This window comes from Hibiscus syriacus, unplaced genomic scaffold (assembly GCF_006381635.1).
Source record: "Hibiscus syriacus cultivar Baekdansim isolate YM2019G1 unplaced genomic scaffold, ASM638163v2 tig00004355_pilon, whole genome shotgun sequence".
NCBI lineage: Eukaryota > Viridiplantae > Streptophyta > Magnoliopsida > Malvales > Malvaceae > Hibiscus > Hibiscus syriacus.
In genome coordinates this window covers 525,864-547,713 of record NW_024062011.1, presented here as the reverse complement: position 1 = coordinate 547,713, position 21,850 = coordinate 525,864, and the positions used below count along the sequence as shown (strand labels likewise).

Below are 21,850 nucleotides of genomic sequence, written 5' to 3'. Positions count from 1 at the left end.
AATCGAGCTTGGGAAATGGTCTGCTTCCAGAACTCTTCTTCGTCCTAAAAACAACAAAACGTGTTGATATCTAATATTTCGTATCCTTTGTCTTTGCATAAACAGGGGATTGATTTAGTTGCAGGAGGTAAGAGCAAGAAGACCAAAAGGACTGCTCCCAAGTCCGATGATATTTACCTCAAACTTCTCGTCAAGTTCTCAAGTTTGTCTTCATTTCCTGTTTGAAGATGCCGTTCAAATTTTTTTTCCTGTTTTGAATATATGATCTGATTTTTGTTTTGGGTTTTAGCTTTACCGTTTCCTTGTAAGAACTGGGAGCAAATTCAATGCTGTTATATTGAAACGCTTGTTTATGAGCAAAGTTAACAAGCCGCCACTATCTCTCTCTAGGCTCGTTCAGTTCATGAAAGGAAAGGTAATAAAAAAAATTCTGGGGTTTTCTTTGGGATCCTTATATTTTCATTGGTATTTGGCTTAATCCATATTTATATTGTAGGAGGATAAGATTGCTGTGGTAGCGGGGACAGTGACAGATGATATAAGGGTGTATGAGGTTCCAGCTTTGAAGGTTACGGCTCTTAGGTTTACTGAGACTGCTAGAGCTAGGATTGAGAATGCTGGTGGAGAATGCTTAACTTTCGATCAGCTTGCTTTGAGGGCTCCGTTGGGTCAGAACACGGTAAGCTATTATTCTCACATTCGTTCATCTTCGTTACCTTTCTTCTGGGGAATCGGAAATGCTGGTGTTTCTTTCATGCTATGATTGAAACCAATTATGTCTAAAGAACATGATATTGCTGAAACTTTGCTCTTTCATAGTTAATGTAATGTTGTTGCCCTGATGTATATATATATATGATTCTTTTAATTTATTTGTTTGAAGTATTTTTTCAATGCGATAATGATTATAACCCTTCTTCATTTGAAGGGCGATTGTATATAGTTTTAAGTTGTAACTTGTCTCCATCTTTTGTTTTACGTACTTAGAAATCAATAATTCAATATACCCTTTCACTCTAGAAATGAAATATGTTGTGCTGTGTAATTTCCAGCAAATCAAAATATTTGTTGTCGGATAGTGTTGGTTGCATTAAATCTGGATTTTACTTCTTCCCAACGTCTTTTTTTTGTCCTTCTGAAAGAAGAGTTTGTTGTGTCTGGCTCTATTAAGAGCTAATTGGGTGGAATTGCAGGTTCTCCTCAGAGGTCCGAAGAATGGGCGTGAAGCAGTTAAACACTTTGGTCCAGCTCCTGGTGTGCCTCACAGCCACACTAAGCCGTACGTGCGCTCAAAGGGACGCAAGTTCGAGAGGGCCAGAGGACGAAGGAACAGCAAGGGATTTAGGGTTTGAGATGACTTTCCCAGGCTTGTCTTTCTTATGTTGTTGCAAACCAAATTTTGCTTTGCTTTTAGGTTTCCATCGTATTTTGCTTTGCAAACCAAATTTATGGAAGGATGTTCTGGTTTGAACATAACATCTTATCAATTGGGAATAGTTGATCTATGCCTGCCAGTTTTCAATTGGGAATAATTGAAAACTAAAACATTCATCATTTTTATTAAAGTAATACTTATTAAATTAAAATAACATAGAAATTTAAATATATAAAAAGAAATAACCTTAAAAGTAATACTTATTAAATCAAAATAACATAGAAATTTAAATATATAAACAGAAATAACCTAAATAGATAGATAAGAAAACAAGAAACAGAAAAAAATCATAATAGTACGCACAATAGCTTGACGTTATCTTTTCAAATAATTAAACGTAAAATAAATTAAGAAGAAAGAAAGAAAAACAAATTAATCTTTCTATAAACTTTATTTTTAATTAGGCAATTTCTTGATTCCTAGTCTAAAAAAATATAATATATTAATACTTATTTATATCAATATAAATTATTTTTTATCTTCAAAACTCACGTAATTGAAAAATTAATGTATTAGTATTTATTAACTAGATATAAATTATTTTTCCTTAAAAAATTAACAAACAAATAAAATGATGTTTACGATATTATAAAAATATATAAACAAATAATTTTCGGAGATTATTTTTTTATGAATAAAAGCTTACTGGTGGGACATTTTTTTCAAACGTATTACATTGGTGTCGGTAATTTTTTTCTTATAAAAGAAACCCAAAATTCTCTTATCCTATTCCTTTTTGTACGTTTTAGGTTTTACCGTATTATCTTCGTTAGCTGCCGAAACTTCTTCTTGCCATTGCTTGCGGGACGAGGCGAGTCGCCACTGCTCTTAACAATTTTCATGCTAGTATACCGAAAATTCCATCTCTTGTTTATGCTTATATATTTGAAAATCTATTGTTTAATATTTTTGAAGATCGCATTTTTATGTTTGTACACTTCGATCGGTTCTTTATTATTGCATAACGGGTGAAACCGACTTAAACAATTTTTTAGGCTTAAAATTAGCAGTTCTGAATTTTATTAATATAGTTTTTTTTTTTGTTTCTTTTGCTTGGTTTTGTATTTGGTTTCACTCCGATCTTGAAGATACTTAGGGTTTGAACTTCTCGATTAAGTTATTTGCTAAACTTAATTGATTGATAAAAGTACCTTTTTTTAGGCAATTGCTGGCGGTGTTAAGAATTTGATTGAAAAACATGGCGCATTTTGCGAAACCAGAGAATGCTTTGAAGCGAGCAGAAGGTTAGAAACATAAATTTTCCTTTATTAAGCTCTGTAACTGCTTTCCGTGAACGTATGCGGCCATTTGTTTGATATTATAGCAATCGTTGCTTTTAATGCGAATCTGGCTTGTGCAATCACTACCTGTGGTTATTGTGATATACATGATTGTGTGACTTTCTGATGGGGTTTTGTAGAGTTGATTAATGTGGGGCAGAAGCAAGATGCATTGCAGGCCCTTCACAATGTGATAACTTCAAAGAGACACAGAGCTTGGCAGAAGTCACTTGAAAAGATAATGTTCAAATATGTAGAGCTGTGTGTTGACATGCGGAATGGTCGGTTTGCCAAAGACGGTTTGATTCAATATCGGATTGTATGTCAGCAAGTGAATGTTAGTTCCTTGGAGGAGGTTATCAAGCACTTCATGCATCTTTCAACTGAGAAAGCTGAGCAGGTTCGTGGTCAAGCACAAGCCCTAGAAGAAGCTCTTGATGTTGATGATCTTGAAGCTGATAAAAGGCCAGAAGACTTGATGCTAAGTTACGTCAGTGGAGAGAAAGGAAAGGATAGGTCTGATCGTGAACTTGTTACTCCTTGGTTCAAGTTTCTTTGGGAGACGTATAGAACAGTGCTTGAAATATTGCGGAATAATTCTAAGTTGGAAGCACTTTATGCGGTATTTAAACTTCCCATAAACTCTGATCATTACTTCAACTTTTGACTACTATATGAAATTCTAAACGTTCGTTTGAAGCATTATGATTTGTAACACTATGTTCTTTTAAGTGTAATCATTTATGATTTACCTGAATTTGCTCATAAAGTGATCATTTATGATTTAGTAGAATCAATGGTTTGTTATTTCTTGTATTCGAATCTTTAAGCTTGAAAGGATACTTCAAGGAATATATGACAATTCATTATTAGAAAGAGAGTGTGGTCAATAAAACTTGATCATGTATTGGTGACTTGGTCTGCATGCTTTTACAGTGGACATAATGTAATGATTCTCTTATTTGTGTTCATGTGCACTTGGGATGTCTTCATTGATAATATTAACTTTTTTACATATTTATCTGGAATGACACAATCTTTCTATTTTTCAAATACCTCTAGATGACAGCACATCGTGCCTTCCAGTTCTGCAAGCAGTATAAGCGAACAACAGAGTTCCGAAGGTTATGTGAGATCATAAGGAATCACTTAGCAAATCTAAATAAATATAAAGACCAGAGGGACAGACCTGACCTGTCTGCACCAGAGAGCTTGCAACTGTATCTTGATACAAGATTTGAGCAGCTAAAAATTGCTACTGAGCTTGGACTTTGGCAGGTATGCTGTTACTTTGTCTACCTTCTGTATGTTCTTAATGGATAAATCTTAGTAATTCTGTTGCTCGTTATGTTCTCTTGCAGGAAGCTTTTCGTTCTGTTGAAGATATTCATGGATTAATGTCTATTGTCAAGAAAACTCCCAAGGCTTCGTTGATGGGGGTTTATTATGCCAAGTTAACTGAAATATTCCGGATTTCAGGCAGCCATCTATATCATGCTTATGCGTGGTTCAAGCTTTTTTCACTTCAAAAAAGCTTTTATAAAAACTTAAGTCAGAAGGATTTGCAGTTGATAGCATCATCAGTTGTTTTGGCTGCTCTGTCAGTGACTCCTTATGACCAAATGCTTGGTTCATCACACTTGGAACTTGAAAATGCTAAAGAGCGCAACCTCCGAATGGCAAATCTTATAGGATTTAATCTTGAATCCAAACTTGACAATAGAGAAGCGGTATGTTGTATAGAATATCATTCGCTTTCATTTTCCTTTTTCTTGATGACAACCTATTCTGACATTATTCACTTTTTACAGTTTTCAAGGTCAATACTTCTTACAGAACTGGTATGTCCAAATTTTATATGCTCTATTGGTATGTTTGTTTCTTTTTCTCTCTCTCTGTTGGTTTTAGTGATTTTAGAGCTTGGTTTTGATTAATTACAAAGTTTAAATTGCTCAAAGTTTTTCTAAAAGGGCATGGATGGTAATGTTGCTGATTGCTGGTTGCTTATATGCCTTAAAAATGATGTTACTCAAATCAATTTTAGTCTAATGGAACTCAACCAGTAATGCCTTTAATATCAAACTAGTTGGGTTTGCCTGCATGAAACACTTTCTCCTTTCTACTTGGTTAAGGCAAAATATAGGTATTACTATATTTCTGGGTTATTATTGCATTAAAAATTTGTTCTGTACCTGTATCTGTTTGAGGTCCGTAATCTGTTTGTAACTAAGGCTTATTAAGTGTCTCCTCTCTCTCTCTTAGAATGTTAAGGAGTACTGGTTCTATGTTTATCTAACTTGAAACTTTTGACTTCAGGTTGTTAACTAAATTCTGTTCTTATTCCCCTAATCTTTAGGTCTCTAAAGGTGTACTTAGTTGTGCAACTCAAGAAGTGAAAGATCTTTACCATCTTTTGGAACATGAGTTTCTCTCTCTGGATGTAGCATTAAAGACACAGCCTCTGTTGACAAAAATTTCAAAACTGGGTGGAAAGCTTGCTTCAGCTTCATCTGTTCCAGAAGTTCAGCTCTCTCATTATGTTCCAACGCTTGAAAAACTTGCTACCCTTAGGTTGCTTAAGCAGGTGTTTTCTTATGTTTATTTCTTTTTGTTTTTAATTGCTTTATACCCTCTTTGTTTATTCATGCTTGATTTTCTCATTGCCATTCTCTCTTGCTTGTCCAGGTGTCTCAGGTTTACCAGACAATGAAAATTGAAAGTTTGTCTCAACTTATCCCCTTTTTGATTTTTCAATGGTTGAAAAAATTTCTGTTGATGCTGTGAAACATAAATTCATAGCCTTGAAAGTTGACCACATGAAAGGTGTTGTACTATTTGGTGCTATGGTAAGGATTTTGGCTAATTTTTCTGGGATTTATGTACTTTGTTCATATTCCTTGAAAGTGTGTGCATAGCATAAGATACATTTATTTATTTTTCATTATTTTGGCATTTTCAGGGTCTTGAATCTGACAAGTTTCGTGATCACCTGACTCTTCTTGCTGAGTCTTTGAGTAAAGCTAGAGCCATGATGTACCCTTCTACCTTGAAAGCGTCAAAGCTGAGTGAAGTTTTACCAGGTTTAGGGGGATTGTAGATAACGAACACAAAAGGATTCTGGCTAGGAAATCAATTATAGAGAAAAGAAAGGAAGAACAAGAACGTCAACTATTAGAAATGGTATCCTATTTATACAGCAAGTTGCAGAGACAACATGAGGTTTCACTATTTAGCAAAATATTGGAAATGAATTCCTAACTCATAGACCTGTTTTTATGTGTATTGTTCCCCTAGGAACGTGAGGAGTCGTCGAAGAGGCAGATGTTGCAGAAGAAAACTGAAGAAGCCGAAAAAAAGAGACTTGCTACTGTGTTTGAGCAACAGCGAGCTGAAAGAATCCGTAAGGAAATAGAAGAGCGAGAGCTTGAAGAGGCACAGGCACTGCTACAAGAAACTGAAAAGCATTTGAAAAGAGGGAAAAAGAAGCCAATTTTAGATGGGGTGAGCATCCATTTATTTTAATCATGAAGTTCCTAATTCATATGGAAGTTGCTTTTGAAAATGCATGTGTATCCAGGAGAAATTGACGAAGCAAACCTTGATTGAGCGGGCAATGACTGAGCAGCTCAAGGAGAGGCAGGAGCAGGAGAAGAGACTACAAAAAGTTGCCAAAACAATGGACCATCTGGAAAGGGCAAAGAGAGAGGAGGCAACACCCTTGATTGAAGCTGCTTTTCAACGACTATTGGTAGAAGAGAAGGCGCTTCATGAACATGAGCAACAGGTGGGTTCTTAATTCACTATTTTATTATTGTGCCTACTTTTACACGATTGAAGTTTGAAGATGTACTGCCTAATTTTCCGATGTGTGTGTACCACCTTCATTTGCATATTATATTTTGAAGGTTGGACTGTTATTCTATGTTGCACCATCTTTGTTTAATAGTTTATTTTGTAGTTTTTGCCATTGCAACCTTCTGATAATATCATCTGTGATCCTGATTTTGTCATATAGATGGAAGTGGAGTTGAGCAGACAGCGCCATGATGGGGACTTGAAAGAGAAGAATAGATTGGCACGCATGTTAGAAAACAAGGTGATTACCTTTTGTATTCGTGGACTTGTGCTCCTGAGATAACTTTCTTGCAGCTTACTGCATCTTCTCTTCCTAGGTTTTAGCCTTTTAATATAGAGAATTTTGGTTTCTGCCTTCCCACAGATGATATTCCAGGAAAGAGTAATCAGTCGTCGGCAAGCTGAGTTTGATCAGCGTAGAGCGGAGAGAGAAGAGAGAATCAAACAAATCATTCTTGCTCGGAAGCAAGAAAGAGATATTAAGAGAAAGAAAATATTCTATGTGAGGTCTGAGGAGGAGAGAATAAGAAAGCTGCGTGAAGAGGGGGAAGCTCGTAAATGCGAAGGTATAATTTATACATGTTTAATTTATTTCATATATTTGACATTGAAACTGTATTCATTTTTGTGTAAGCTCGGTGATATTTTCCTGTAGGTAATTATGGTTCACTTGATTCATAAACTTCCGTTTCTCATTAGAATAAGATTCTGTCTTTCATGTTAACTCAGAAATTTAATCATTTTGTTCAGTCTCATTTCGGTTTGTTATTTAAATTCCAAATACCTTTTCGTTTAAAATGTTACTCATGATAGAGGATTTTTTTGGAAGTGTGTATGGATAGTGATGAAGCAACACATATATACACTCATCTACCTTATTTATTGCCGCTTTGGAACTTGCAGAAGCTGAGAGACGAAGGAAAGAAGAAGCTGAGCGCAGAGGAAAATTGGATGAAATAGCTGAAAAGCAGAGGCAAAGAGAACGAGAACTGGAAGAGAAAGAGAGGCTGAGGCGAGAAGCACTCTTAGGAAATTCAAATGAGGGGCTCTCTAGGCCTTCCGAGCTTCCTTTCAAGCTCTCTACTGAGCCTGGAGTTGTTGCTCCTGCTCCATCTTCTGGGAAATATGTTCCTAGGTTTCGTCGAGAAAAAACTGAAAGCTCAGCCCCACCTTCAGAACCTGATCGCTGGACCAGGTCTGCACTCTCAGAATCTAATCGACGGCCTGCTGGAAGCAGGACCCCATCACAATCTGATCGGTGGACTAGTGGCAGCAGGGATCCTCCTCCAGATTCTGATCATTTTGGCAGTGGTGGTAGCAGGGGCCTAGCTCCAGATTCAAATCGTCCAGGTGGTGCCGGTAATACTGGCAAACCAGAACCCTGGCGGCCTTCAAGACCCTGGAACCAACAACGAGGTTGATCCAACTTTTCTCTGAAATTCAAATTTTGCGCGAAATATATTTATGGTTGGTCACACATGACAAACTCGAACATATTTATTGTTTAATAAGACTTGGGTGGATTCCGAGTGTTTGAGAGGCTACTGGTGAGGAATAGTTCTGTGGAACCTTTCGATTCTTGTTAATAATGGAGAATTTTGTTTCTCAACTTTTTGTGCTGGCAAAAGGAGACGTTATCTATGAAACATTATCACTTGAGCTTATTAGAACAGTTGGAGACCTGCCTGCTACTTTACAATGGGTACAGGAGCTTTTATCTGGGGTAGTTTAGAAGCTTTTTTATAGTTGTGGTTGGAAGAGGAATACAACTTGATTTTCTGATAAACAAATAAATCAAAGGGTAATTAAATAAATGGGCTTCTGAACTTTTAGGACACTTGCATTTGAGTCGCTGGTGTTTTGTAACTTGACAATGCACTCATTGAAATTGTAATCTGCTATTACTGAAAGTTTTATAAGTTTGGTGAATAAAATCCGAGGTACCTAAAAGTTTGCTGTTATAAATAAAGCCACCAAGTGGAGTAGACTGCGAAAACAACTTCTGAAATTGTTTATTTATTGTTCCGTTTTGAGTAATTTATTTCTTATTTTGGAAAAGAAACTAATCACATCAAACCATAAAAAAATTCTCGTAAATATTAAAATTTGAATTGAGAAACGGTAAAATCTGATTTTTCAAGAATAATTGTAGGAATAAACTATGGATCAAACCAAAGCTTTCAACTTTTTACCGTTGATGTTTTCAAATATATTATTGTTTTATTTCTTTGATTAATACATCGTTGATCAACCAACAACCAGTTGGTTTAGTGGGATGAGACACTAGATCCCTTAAGCAATGTCAGAAATTCAATCGTAACGTTTGCGAATGAAGCAAACTGGGTTGGGAGGGTCACCCTCGCCTCTGCAGTACCCGATTTGGATTAGTCGGTCAATAGATCAGATACCAGTGATTAATTCAAATATATATATATATCGTTAGATCACTCTTTTTCCCATTCCGCTCACATGTCTTCTGAGTCCCCTTCGTCAATAATGTACGATGATGGGTTTTTAACGAGTTTTCAATTTCTATATATAAAAAAAAAATTAAAGCTTAAATTAGATGTGCAAACTATGGGTAAAAAGAAAATTAATTTTATTCTCGGATAAAAGTGGGAAATTAAAGCTTAAATACGATGACCCATAAATAAATAATTAAAATTATTATTACATATGGCAGGGACCACATGAACGCTAGACAGTTTGTCATGGCTTTTGGTTAAACAAACAATTATGCGAATACAAAAAATATAAAATTATTATTTTATTTTTTTAATTATGTAGTTGTTTTATCTAATTTTGAAAATGTTGAACAGATTTAGTATATTGTCGTTTTTTTATAAACTCATACAATAATTATATCACCGATTATGTTATATTTTTGTAATCATCTAAAATTAATAATAATATTTTTTATTTTTAATTACACTAATTTAATTTTAAAATTTATAAACTGTATCAATGTTATTATTTAATTGATAAAAAAATATAATTGATTGTGGTAATACTCTGATACAAATATATGATATTATTATTCTAATTTACCGTCTACATGTAAATGATAACATGTTAATGAGTTTAATTAATATTTTTGGACGAAATTTAAAATATTTAATTTTTATAAACTATTTAAAAGTTTATTTAATTTTCAAATAAAAAAAGAAATTTAATAATAAATATTATTAAAAATATTAAAAACTTTTTTTTATAAACTTTGGGTATATATATATATATATTAAGTCTAATAATTAAAATAATTAGTTGAGTATAATTGAATTGTATTATTTATCCAAAAGATAAAGGTTATTTCCGTACTTTCGTTAGTAGCCTCGGCGATGAGATGACGGAGGAGTTGTGTAGGCCATAATAGTTTAAAAATATTTTACGAAGGTTGATATTTTCATTTAATTTTGTTACCAAATGGAAATTACTTACTGCACGTAAAAGTAAAAAACAATCTGTTCAATGTATATAAACAACTACGGCTGAAACTTATTATTATCAGGCGCTGCAAAAACCAAAAAGAAAATACATTTTTTTCCTTTTGTTTTCAGTTCCGTCTTCCTCTTCGTAGGTAAAATTTTCTGCTTTTGTTGTTATGGATCTTCGAATGCTTACTTAATCTGGGGTTTAATTCAAATGAAAACTGGATTGTTTAGAATCTTATGGATGCTTTCATTTTGATCAATTTGATGAATTTTGTTTGATGTTACGCTCACGGAATCCTGTTTTAAATGGTAACTGAACTGTTTTCTTTTTCTCGAGAAAAATATTTTAAATCTTTAAGAAATGGTAACGGTATTTTTTTTTGTGTGTGGCTAAAATTCGATAAATTTTATCAGTAGAAACTTGAGCTTGTGATCTGGGTTTTAATTGTTCTTTATGGTGATGTAGATCGATGATAATAACCGTGATAGATAAAAGCGTAGCCTTTGTTTCTTAGTGGTTTTTTGAAGATTTGTATTTAATTTTCCAATACCATTTGAGTGAAGGCCAAGGAAAACAAAAATAATTATAGAATCTTTGTAATTGATTGGTTTGGGTTACTGTTTTCTCGTGAACCAAAGAAGATTGGTATTTATTCTGGCTTGAGTAATAGAGACTAATGGTTGAATACTTTTTGTTTTTGTAGGCAAGAATAGATGGTAGGGGGGGGGGGAAGGTTGGTCATAGAAGCAATTTTAAAAGAAGGGTTAGATCAAAAGATGAGGGTTCGGATGATTCGGATGAAGAGTATGTAGTTTCAGGAAATGAAGAATCCGAGGATGATGCTGAAGAGTATTGTTCTTCCTTAGATGAGTGTGCATCGGAAGAGCGTTTTGGTAGTTTCATCGATGATTTTAAGGAGGAAGAGAGATGTGAGAAAGGTTGTTAGGTTGAAAGGTAAACCAATTTCTTTGTTAAAATTAATTAATATTGCATGCGGAAGCAATTAATACATAATAATTTTGATAGGGTAATTAAATCAACCAAATCAAGCTCATGACCATAGTCATATGGATAGCGGGTTACGCTCCGGTACGAAAACGTGGAACGGGATCGCAATTCGCTAGGTCCCTAAATTCGATACGAGGGGGGTAGACTCATTTCGGATCGCTCCGGTACGATGTACCATATAAATTGGTATGATGTACCGGTATCTTAGGTTGCTATTTTTCTTCGATACGAGGGGTAGACTCATTTCGGATCGCTCCGATACGATTACCATATAAATTGGTATGATGTACCGGTATCTTAGGTTGCTATTTTTCTACATCAAATTTTATAAGTAACTTCAAGACTTCAAATATCTTAGAGTAACTTCAATACTATAGATTCATTCAGTAACTTCAATACTTCAAAGTTGAAGGATTAAATTTATAATTAAACCAATATCTTAAACAGTAAAAAGAGTTGGTCTTTACTTGGATTTCTGAAATATTAAAATTACTTTTTTTCTTCTCACACTTCAACGCTTCCTCATCTTCCTTTCTTTTTCTTCTCTAAAATGCCAGTCCATCTTCTTTCTTTTCCTTTACCAAATTACCTATAAAAAAATATGACTCTACCGCCGACTGGCAAGATCGGCCCTTCCACCGTCTTCGTTACCGCCCTTTCTCCTACTGAATCCTTACCCCTATATTTGTTTCTTTGTTTTTGTTGTGAAGGGCTTTTGTTTCCTTTGCTTCTGCTGTGAGAGTTTTTGTTTTCTTTGGTTTGTTGTGGTAGGTTTCTTTCTTTGGTTTTGATTTCATAGGGTTTATGATTTCATTATTTTCGCTATGGGTTTTGGTACACTAATTTCACCGTTCCGGTACGCGAACGAACCGTGAATTGAAACGGACGAACTGAAACGAGATTCGTGGGGTGGAACGCGTTCGTACCGCGTTTTAGTTCGCAACGTACAATACGTAATCGTGGGCTATTGAGCTATTTATGTAACTATGCTCATGACATAATTATTAATAATTATAAAAGTAATGAAAATTTACTTGATGATTTCACTATGATAGTTGAATATCCAAAAAGAAATAATAAATGTTATACAATCTCAATACTGTATAATTCTTAATTCGTCTTGTGATGATATCAATACTTGTTTGATTCTTGATGAAAGAATTAAAACCCCAAAATCATATAGAATGTTCTTGTTTTCTTGTTAAGAGAGAAAAAGAGAGAGCATTGATAAAAAAATTTGTCTGCTATGTGAGCTTTTAAAAAACTAATTCTATTATGTTTTTCAAATCACAAAATAACCGAAAGTCCAAAATAACCGAAAGGCCCCTCTACTTTTTAGTTACACATAACACCACTTAAACTTATATTTTCACAGTATGGGATGGAGGGATTTACACCCGATAATTGCCTCCTCAATAGTACACTAATAATCACCGTGTGTAAAACAACAATAATTATCAATTACTTAAATTATGAATCAATATTATAAATCAAAATTTTAACATTCTCCCACTTTATTCTTATATGACAAGTATATAACATATTAACATAATTTGAACTCACTTAAATAATGTAATATACAAGTCATAACTTCGTAAAAACTAAACCGACCGAATCATGGCGGTCACGGGCCTGGAAAATGTCCCGATTCCTTCCATGTATTACATGTCAATCCAATTCAAACAGACACACTTTAATAAGATACACACCTGAAAATAACTTACCTGACAATGTCTTAAAATAAGATCCAACATCTATAATCATAACAAAATATGCATAAACTGAATATGATTCATTGATAAGCAAATTCAAAACAAACATCGATATATAGAGTATAAAAAAAACATAAATGTGCAAGACATATATTCATACATGTATGAATAATCATTCGCTATACAAGGACTTCGCGACTACTCCCATTTGACTAACATGTCCAATAAATGTCTTAGGAGCTAGTCATTTAGTCAACAGATCCAAAATCATATCATTAATGCCCATCTGCATTATTTGAACTCTTTGATTTTGCACATCTTCTTTGATAGATAGATACTTTAAATTCATATGTTTGGCACCCTTTGAGTATCTATCGTTCTTAGAGAATAATACAACCGTCACATTATGACAATAAATTCTCATCAGTTTAGCATTGATACCAACAATACCTAAACCGTCAACAAAATTGCATAGCCATAACGATCAAACTGTAGCTTTAAAGCATGCTACAAATTCAGCCTCCATAATGGAAGTAACAATAACATATTGCTTACCACTCTTTCGTGAGACAACTCTATCAGCTAGAAGGAACACATAGCCGAATGTGGACTTTCGGGTATCCGATCCAACATAGTCCGAGTCTGAGTAATTAACCTCAAGGTTACTAGTTTTTTCTATATGCGAGCATGTGATCCTTAGTGCCTTGCAAGTACCTTAAAACTTATAGTCCGAGTCTGAGTAATTAACAACCTCAAGGTTACTAGTTTTTCTATATGCGAGCATGTGATCCTTAGTGCCTTGCAGTACCTTAAACTTTCTTTGCAAATCTTCAATGAATCAGTCCATGATTTGATTGATACGACCCAACATACCGACCGTAAAACTTATATCCGACCTAGTACAGATCTGAGCATACATCAAACTCATGACTAAAGAAGCATAAGAGATATTATTCATTTCTTACTGGAGCTTTGCCGCCACTAGAACCAACATTTGAATTACCACAATAGGCAAAGTTAGCTTGGGAAGTTTGACCTTAAGGACTTCCATTTGCCTTGCCTTCTCTTGCAAGAGCATAGCCTTAGTATCCGAAATAGACCATTTTCCTTAAGTTAGTAGTATGTTCTCCGAAATTGCTTGAAATCATCACCCTTACATGATTTCAACATGAACTCACCAACACCCTCTCACCAAGATCCATATCCAAACTTTTAAGTCGGGTGAGGTATTCACCATGTGAGTAATGTGTTCTTCCATTGACTAGCTATAGTGTACTTTATTAGATAAATCATCAATAAGAACGACAACAATAGACTTATCCACAATGTTTGTCATAGTACACTTCTTAATTTCATCCACAAATTCCCTCACATTCTCATTCTTGGGCAGGGAAGGCTTAATATTAGGCGCTATGCTAATCTTAAGAAACTCATCATAAGCCTATTTGATCTCTCCCAGTTCTCCCACAGTTTTTTGTCTGCCTCTGGACTAATATCGGTCGGTTTAGGAGCTCATCCATAATTAACTAAATTGAGTACCAAAGGCCAACATTTAGCTTGACATATTCGATCCAATCATCATATAGTTATGCCCATTAAACTTGATACCAGTGAGAGTCATATTTGACATAGTAAAGACCACTGCAAACATTTACATCTTACATATTAATTGCTTTGAATTTAAACCACAATTCAGACTATAACATATACCAAACATTACATTTAAATAAATCTAAACACAACAACATCAACATACATCATTCTTATAGCAGATATAAGGTCAATCATTAAGTTACTTTAACATACAAGTCATCTTTGTATGTAACTTATATATTATTAAGCAAAGTTCGTAACCTAGTTCAATTGTTATTAACCATGAGTAAGATCTACCTTTGGGTAATCGTATAACTACAAGTTAATAATTATAAATGTTATTATTCTTAAATGTCATTTATGATGCTACATCAAATAACATTTATAAGCATATATAATAATTTAATGAATTTCGAGTGGGTCACTTTGGTGACTAACGCACTCATTAAAATATTAAAGATTTAATCATGATAAAAATTATTTGATGTGATCCTACACTTGTCACGACAACTTCACTTGCCACGACAACGTCATTAACTCTACTTGCCACGACAATGTCATTCACCATCAAACCGAGATCATATCATTGTTCCTTATCAATTAACAATCAATCTAACATCAATATCATAATCAATTGTCGATTCGCAACTTTAATTAATATTCAATAAGAAAATACACAAATTTCTTATGAACCTTTAATAAGAAAAATACTCAAATTTCTTATGAAATCTTTAATAAGAAAAAAATACCCAAATTTCTTATGAAACCTAAATTGGTGATTTAATTCCAATCAAACCTGGTTCTGAGGCCAAATGTTAAAATCAATTATCTTGCATGCAAAGCAATTAACACATAGGATGTTGATTAGGGTGTTCAAATAAGCGAACTAACTCGATTAACCGACCGAACCGAATTAGTTCGGTTAATTCGGTTCGGTTACCGAATTAGTTTGGTCGTTAATGGTTAAGAAAATTTTTAGAATTCGTTAACGGTTAATTCGGTTCGAATTCGGTTTAATTAACCGAATTAACCGAATTAAATTTTAAATATTAAATATATTATATATAACATATGAGCTCAACCAAATCATTTAAAACCCAATTAATATTTAAGATCCAATAACTTTTAAACTTAAATCAATATTAATTAATTAAAAAATTATATAAATTTTTTATTTTATAATTATATATATTTAAATTAATTGTAAACTGTTTTTTAATTAAAAATATTAAATATATTATATAGAATATGGGCTAAGCCCAAACCATTTAAAACCCATTAATAATTTAAGATCCAATAACTTTTAAACTTAAATCAATATTAATTAATTAAAATTTATCTAAAATTTTATTTTATAATTATATATTATTTAAATTAATTATAACTTTTTTTGAATTAAAAAATATTTATTTTTATATAAATTAGAAAATTTTTAAAAAATTCGGTTAATTCGAAATTAACCGAATTAACCGAAATTTATTCGGTTCGGTTAATATGTTCGAAACAAAATTCGGTTCGGTTAACGTTTAAAGAAAAAAAAGTTTTAGTTAATTCGGTTATGATTAATTCGGTTCGATCGGCAAAGTTTAGTTAATATTCGGTTATGATTATTCGGTTCGATCGTCTACCGTTTTAACCGAATGAACACCCCTAATGTTGATAAGATAATAATCAATCAAATTAAACTCTGGCATAATTATTAAGGACTACAATAAAATAAATGAAACTTACTTATGTTACAATATGATAGTTGAATATCCCAAAAGCAATAACTAATAAATGTTATCTAAAAAAATTGATTCTACTATGTTTTTTAAATCATAAAATAATCGAAAGGCCAAAGTAACCAAAAGACTCCTCTACTTTTCATTACGTAATACTACTCAAACTTATAGTGTCACGGTATGAAACGGAGAAATTACACCCGATTACATTTCAATACTACACTATCATCACCGTGTGTACACCATGTGTACAGCAATCAATTATCAATTATTATTAATCAATAAAATTAAAATTTCTAACTGTCTTCAGCAAGGTTGAGGAAGATAGTGGATAAGAAACCACAAAAGCGGAAGTGTTATCTGATGAAGAAGATGACGACGATGAGGAGGAGGAGAAGCAGAAAGGAGATGATGTGGAATTCACCTTGGATGAAGAGGACTGTTTGGATGAGAGAGGATTTGACTATTAAAAAGAAGAAAAACAATAAGAATGTTAGTAAGCGAGGTTTGCGGAAAGGAGTGCTACAAAGGAAGAAGTCTGCGGTTGCTAAGAAGCCTTTGAAAAAGGGGAAGTAAGAAACGTCGATTGAAAGAAAAGGAAAATCGAGGAAGAAGACGAGATGATTGATTATTGAAGCTCCGATTGTGAAAAAAAGAGCAGAAATATGGACGAAAGAGAGGAAGGCATATATTATATGTTCTGATTCAGATTTTGTTTCATCTGGATCATCTGATATGAGTAGACTCTCATAGGAAGAGAGAGAACACATGAAAGAAGCCAACCGATTGTGTGGAAGTATAAAACTAGTCTGAGGTCATCGTCCTCGAAGACAATTCAGGAGGTTGAGGAGTTAGGCCAGTGTAAGAAACCTCCAGGAAGAAAGGGTAGGAGAAGGTAGGGAAAGAAGGCTGAAGTAATAAAGCAGGTCTGTGGATTTGTCTCTCCGAGGAAGATAAGCGAAGATTGAGAGGCAAACTGAACTGTTGCAGTCATTATTTGTTTCACCTTCATTAGGAGTGGTCGAAAGTGGAGTCTCGTTGTCATTTGTGCAATCAAAGGTTTGAAACAATCAGTAAGCCTGCCAGATCAACTGCGGATTTGGTTTGAGAGACGTGGCGATTCAAATACCCAAGCGTGATCAGGTACCTTATGGTTTTCTCAAAATAGTTTTTATGTTAGATTTCATTATCCTTGCTTTATAGTTTCAAATGAGCATGCTTGTTTTGTCCAGTCTACCAACCATCTAGGAAGAACTAAGAATCTATCTCGATCCATATGAGAATGTGATTTATTCTGAATGCAGCCAAGGTGGAGATGATGAATCTCATGTTACTGTGTGACATTTGTGATTCGTCAGCTCACACCTATTGTTGGTCTCGGGCGGAAGTACCTGAAGGCAATTGTTACTGTGGTGGTTGCAGACCCGTTGCTCTTGGGTCTTCTAGTTCCCATGTTCAAGATTCCTTTCTGGATCAGAGGACATAAACAATTTGTACAATTTAAATTGTCAACCATTGTAAATCGAGGAGAAGTTTTAGACCCCATAGAGTACCTTCACTCGTACGCCATTCCCTCCAGGTTTTACTGGTCTTTAATCTCCTAGATTTCCTAGTAGATATTCAATCTGTTTCTCCTGTATCTGGAGTGGAGCTCAAACTCTGATGGGAAGACGATGGTTACACCGCCAGATCAAAATCTCCGTTTCCATGAACAGGATGATCTTATGCCGGTAGGTTCGATGGGGTATCAACTGCCAATATTGGCATTGATTTCATAAACTCACACGATCAGAGTAGGGAAAAAACAGTTCAACAAGCTAGGACACAACATATCAGCATCAAATGGTATTTGCAGAAGGGTTACGGATGATACCTGTTCTTCATTGCAAGTAGGGACTTCTTTTTTCCGAGGTCGTGCGATTTGAGAAGGCAAGCAGCTCATGATCACCACCACAACATTAAATACTTCTGCCAATTTGATGTTGTGGCCTGAACTTGGTGGTATCAGTTCAAATGCAATTCTATCAGTGCAGCAATGGCTCAAACATCGGTCGCGATGTTTATGGTTCATCTTTTTTCCTTCGAAACAAGGACAATTCTTCCATGCCAAGGAACAATTCCAAGTAATGGTTAGAAGCCAATTGAAAGCCATGTCCAATAATACCGATTTAGGTAAGTGTAAAAGTGATTAATCGAGTTCTACTATTTTAGAAAACTTTCGAACTGCCTTTTATATACGTATAGCGCAACAACGGTGCTTTCACAGACATAGCAACAAGCTCCGTGCAAACCATACTGGCTGCTTGTGTACTTGAGCATAGGAGGAGCGAAGTTCACATGGTCCCGCTGCCATCAAATTGTACGCATTTGAAAGTGTGGTAGCCGAACATGCGAGCTTAATGAAAAGTCGTTGCCAAACTTGTTTTCGATTCTTTTGTAAAAGATGTGAAGAGAATCATGGATACAAGATCCAGACAGTGGTTAAGTTTAGGTCTTTAGGCATTTGATGTAGTTAATGATATTTTTTGGGTTAGGATTTAGATACTTTCTTTGGAAAACCAATTTTTTTCCTTGTGCTGATTTACATGCAATTCACCATAATAAATGATTGTTATTTAGACCCAGCAATGTCTGAATTTTCACTACAACAGAGTAATGAACCAGATGAAGATGAAATCATGCTCAGGTCTAAAAGCTCAAAGTCCACTTGCATCATAAATTACATTCATTCATACCAACTTTATTTCAACATTTTTCCCTACAGAGTAATGAACCATAGATTTGCTTGCTGGGGCTTTTGTCCTCAACTCAACGTCCCAGGGGGTTCAGGTTCATGATTGCATCGCAGCAACCGATTTAACTCGAGAATGTCCAGCTTATAAAATATCATCGGGAATTGGGACAACATCACCCTTGAACGAACTCGCATCTTTTTGTCTTCTCTTCCTGATCCTTCACTGAAAGGGTAGATGACTTTGCATTTCTGTCATCAAACCAAATATCAGAATGAGAAAGCTGGTAACTTGCAATACAAATCATCCCTTTGAATAAGGTCTTTAATACTAAAAGCCAGATGACTACCTAAATAACAAACAAAAACCGAAACCACCGAAACGAATCCCAACCCCATTTCAAAAAATGGCATCAGGTGGCATTCCTGTCTCATGACCGAGTCTAATTCGTAAACACTATATTTTTGTGTTACAGTAAGGGAAAAGAAGTCTGACAAGATCCAGTATTTTTCTACCCGTAAAAAAAAGATAAAAGGCCATACATTTGAATCACCTACATCAAGCACGGGGGGAAGGAGTGATATCAGATCTTAAAACGCAGTGAAACTTACCTTTCGGACTTACTTGCGTCTGAACTTTTCTTAGTTCTAGTTTCGTGAGAACAATGAGGCTGAGCACTAACAAACTCATCAACCGTAGGTAAAATAAACGAAGATAACAACGGATCAGGGTTGAATTGGAAGAAGACACCATATAAGAACCCCCAAAGAGGAACTGTAGATTTCCTTCTCGCAGCTCTTTCCTCAGAAGAGAAAGTGTTGAGTGAGATCCACCTTTACTTGATTTCCTCCTGCTGCATGTACCTAATCGTTAAGGAAATGGCAGTGTTTTAAAACAAGACCTTATGATGCAACGGTGATATAAGGAAGCCCAACAAACAACACTAGTAACGGATGGGAAGTCATTTCAAGTACCACTTAAATGGTTTTGAATCCCCTAGGCTCCCAGAAGTCAAAACAAGGAACAAAAGACGAAAAAAAATTGCAGGTAAAATGGAGAGACAACAATCAAAGTTACAAATTCAGTAGAAAGGAATAATACTCAAGGTGCATGTTTAGCTTGAAAACATAGAACTTATTCTATACAGTTTAAAGAGGAATTAAAAGACAATTCATATAAATAATAACGCAAGAGACAAGGATATCTTAAATATATTTCCATGTTGTAGGGTCATATGAGCAACCAAATCGACGCCCACCCTCACTGCACAAACTGGACAAACCTGCAAACAATAACAATCATCACAAACAGAGTCTAGATTCACAATACCTCTTTCCTCATTAGAATAAACAAACAATCTATAATAATACTATTAAACTCCATTTCTTGATGCTTACATATTACAAATCAATAAACCATTTCTCATTGTCGGGAACAGTATTATACCCACTGAATCATCAAATCAACACTAGAGCACATTTTCCGTTAGCTGAACTCAAGTTTCACCCGAATTTCCAACCTCATAAGTCCTAACAAACTCATAATTCTAAGTTTCTAACTATCACAAGCCTCAATTAAGTAAAATAAGAGCGAAATTGCAACTCGGTCCAGAAAGCTTAAAAATTTGAAACATGGGTCCATTACAAGCAAACTTTTTTTAATTCCCTTTAATCAGCTAATTACGGATTCAAAATCAACTCAGTTAAGTGAGCTGCTACTTTGAACAAATACTGATTACGAATTCATAAACAGGGTATTACGAAATTGATGAAAAATAAAATAAAAAGAGTTACCCCATTTTAGCCTCTACCGGGTGCTCATCATCAATGTGACAGCACAAGCCAACGATATCGAAATACTCTGAGCAAAAGGGCATCGAAACTCCTCCCTTATTTCATCTTCTCCATCTATTTCTTCAAACCCCATAAACATATCTGCAATTTCAACCCATTTCCACACATTAAACCATTTCCTAATAAAAAAGGCAAAAATTCTTCTTGTAATCAATTAAGTCAATCTACTTCATTTTCACGCAGAGACAAAAAAAAATGTAAATATTGAAGTATTTATCTCCAAATAAAAAGTTCAAAAAGAAAGCTTACCAGATCGTAATCGAAGAGCCGATTGATATCTCTTAGATGCCGAAAGACGAGCAGTCCATGAATCAGCATCCATTTCTAAATCACCCTCTTTCTCAATTAAAATTTCAACCCAATAAAGTAAAAGAGGAGGAGGGTTGTCGGGAATTGGGTTTGATGAAACACGATAAAGGAACAAGAGCCGCCTGTTACCGTTCCTCTTCGAAAGTGGATTTCGTCGAAAGAGGAAATTAAAGTTATCAAGTCTTTGCTTTTTATATTTACATTTCTCTGGCCTTTGCATCTTTTATTTGGTTACTATGAACTTTTACAACACTTATATTTTGGTCAAATAAATTTTAAAAATTATATTATAGTCATTAACTTTTATTTTGATAATTTCCATTAACAAAAGTCAAATTAACAGCTATTAATGACAGATGACAACAATAATCAAAATAAAATTTTAAAAATTCAATAACTGAAAAAATTCCTATAAATTCAAAAATCATTTAATGAATAAATTATTTCTGTCAATACAAATCATATATCAAATAATATTGAATGGATAGTAGATCTCGAAAGAATTTTTCTAAACTGCATGAATGTTAAGATTTTATCTTCAAAGAATGGACAATGTCTTAATTATGACTATAATGAGACAAGACAAATCATGTTACTCGATATCAATTCATCATAGTTCGATAAATACTCAACTCGAATGGATTCAACTTGAGTTCTTAATGAGCTGACACAAGTTACGTGATACTCAACTCAAAAAACTCGCGATTAACTCGAAAATATAATATTAAGATTTTATTTTTTAAAAAATTAAATTATTAATAACATTAACATTTATGTTTGTTTTTTTAAATACAATAGTTTTCATGTATTTAAGGTTCAAGTTTGAATTTGAATTTGAACTTCAATCGAATTAAGTTTAAGATTTTTTTATTTCGAGCTTTTATGAGCTTTAGTTCATAGTTTCGAGTTCTAGTCGA

General features: G+C 34.2%; 1 protein-coding gene and 2 pseudogenes across 2 annotated transcripts; 2 read left to right on the top strand and 1 right to left on the bottom strand.

Annotated features, from left to right (window-relative positions):
* On the top strand, positions 1–1,362 carry LOC120193739 (60S ribosomal protein L18-2-like). Of its 2 annotated transcripts, XM_039196181.1 has the most exons (5): positions 1–18; positions 106–195; positions 290–415; positions 497–679; positions 1,194–1,362. In XM_039196181.1, the coding sequence occupies exons 1-5, from the start codon at positions 16–18 to the stop codon at positions 1,350–1,352; spliced, it is 561 nt and encodes a 186-aa protein (XP_039052112.1). In that variant the 5' UTR covers positions 1–15; the 3' UTR covers positions 1,353–1,362. The 2 variants fall into 2 exon arrangements, with proteins under 2 accessions (XP_039052112.1, XP_039052116.1); XM_039196185.1 differs by lacking the exon at positions 1–18 and having other exon boundaries at positions 61–202.
* Positions 1,363–2,124: 762 nt separating this feature from the next.
* LOC120193714 lies at positions 2,125–8,179 on the top strand (annotated as a pseudogene).
* A 10,576-nt stretch (positions 8,180–18,755) lies between these two features.
* Positions 18,756–21,108, bottom strand: LOC120193721 (annotated as a pseudogene).
* Between the last annotated feature and the right edge of the window lie 742 nt (positions 21,109–21,850).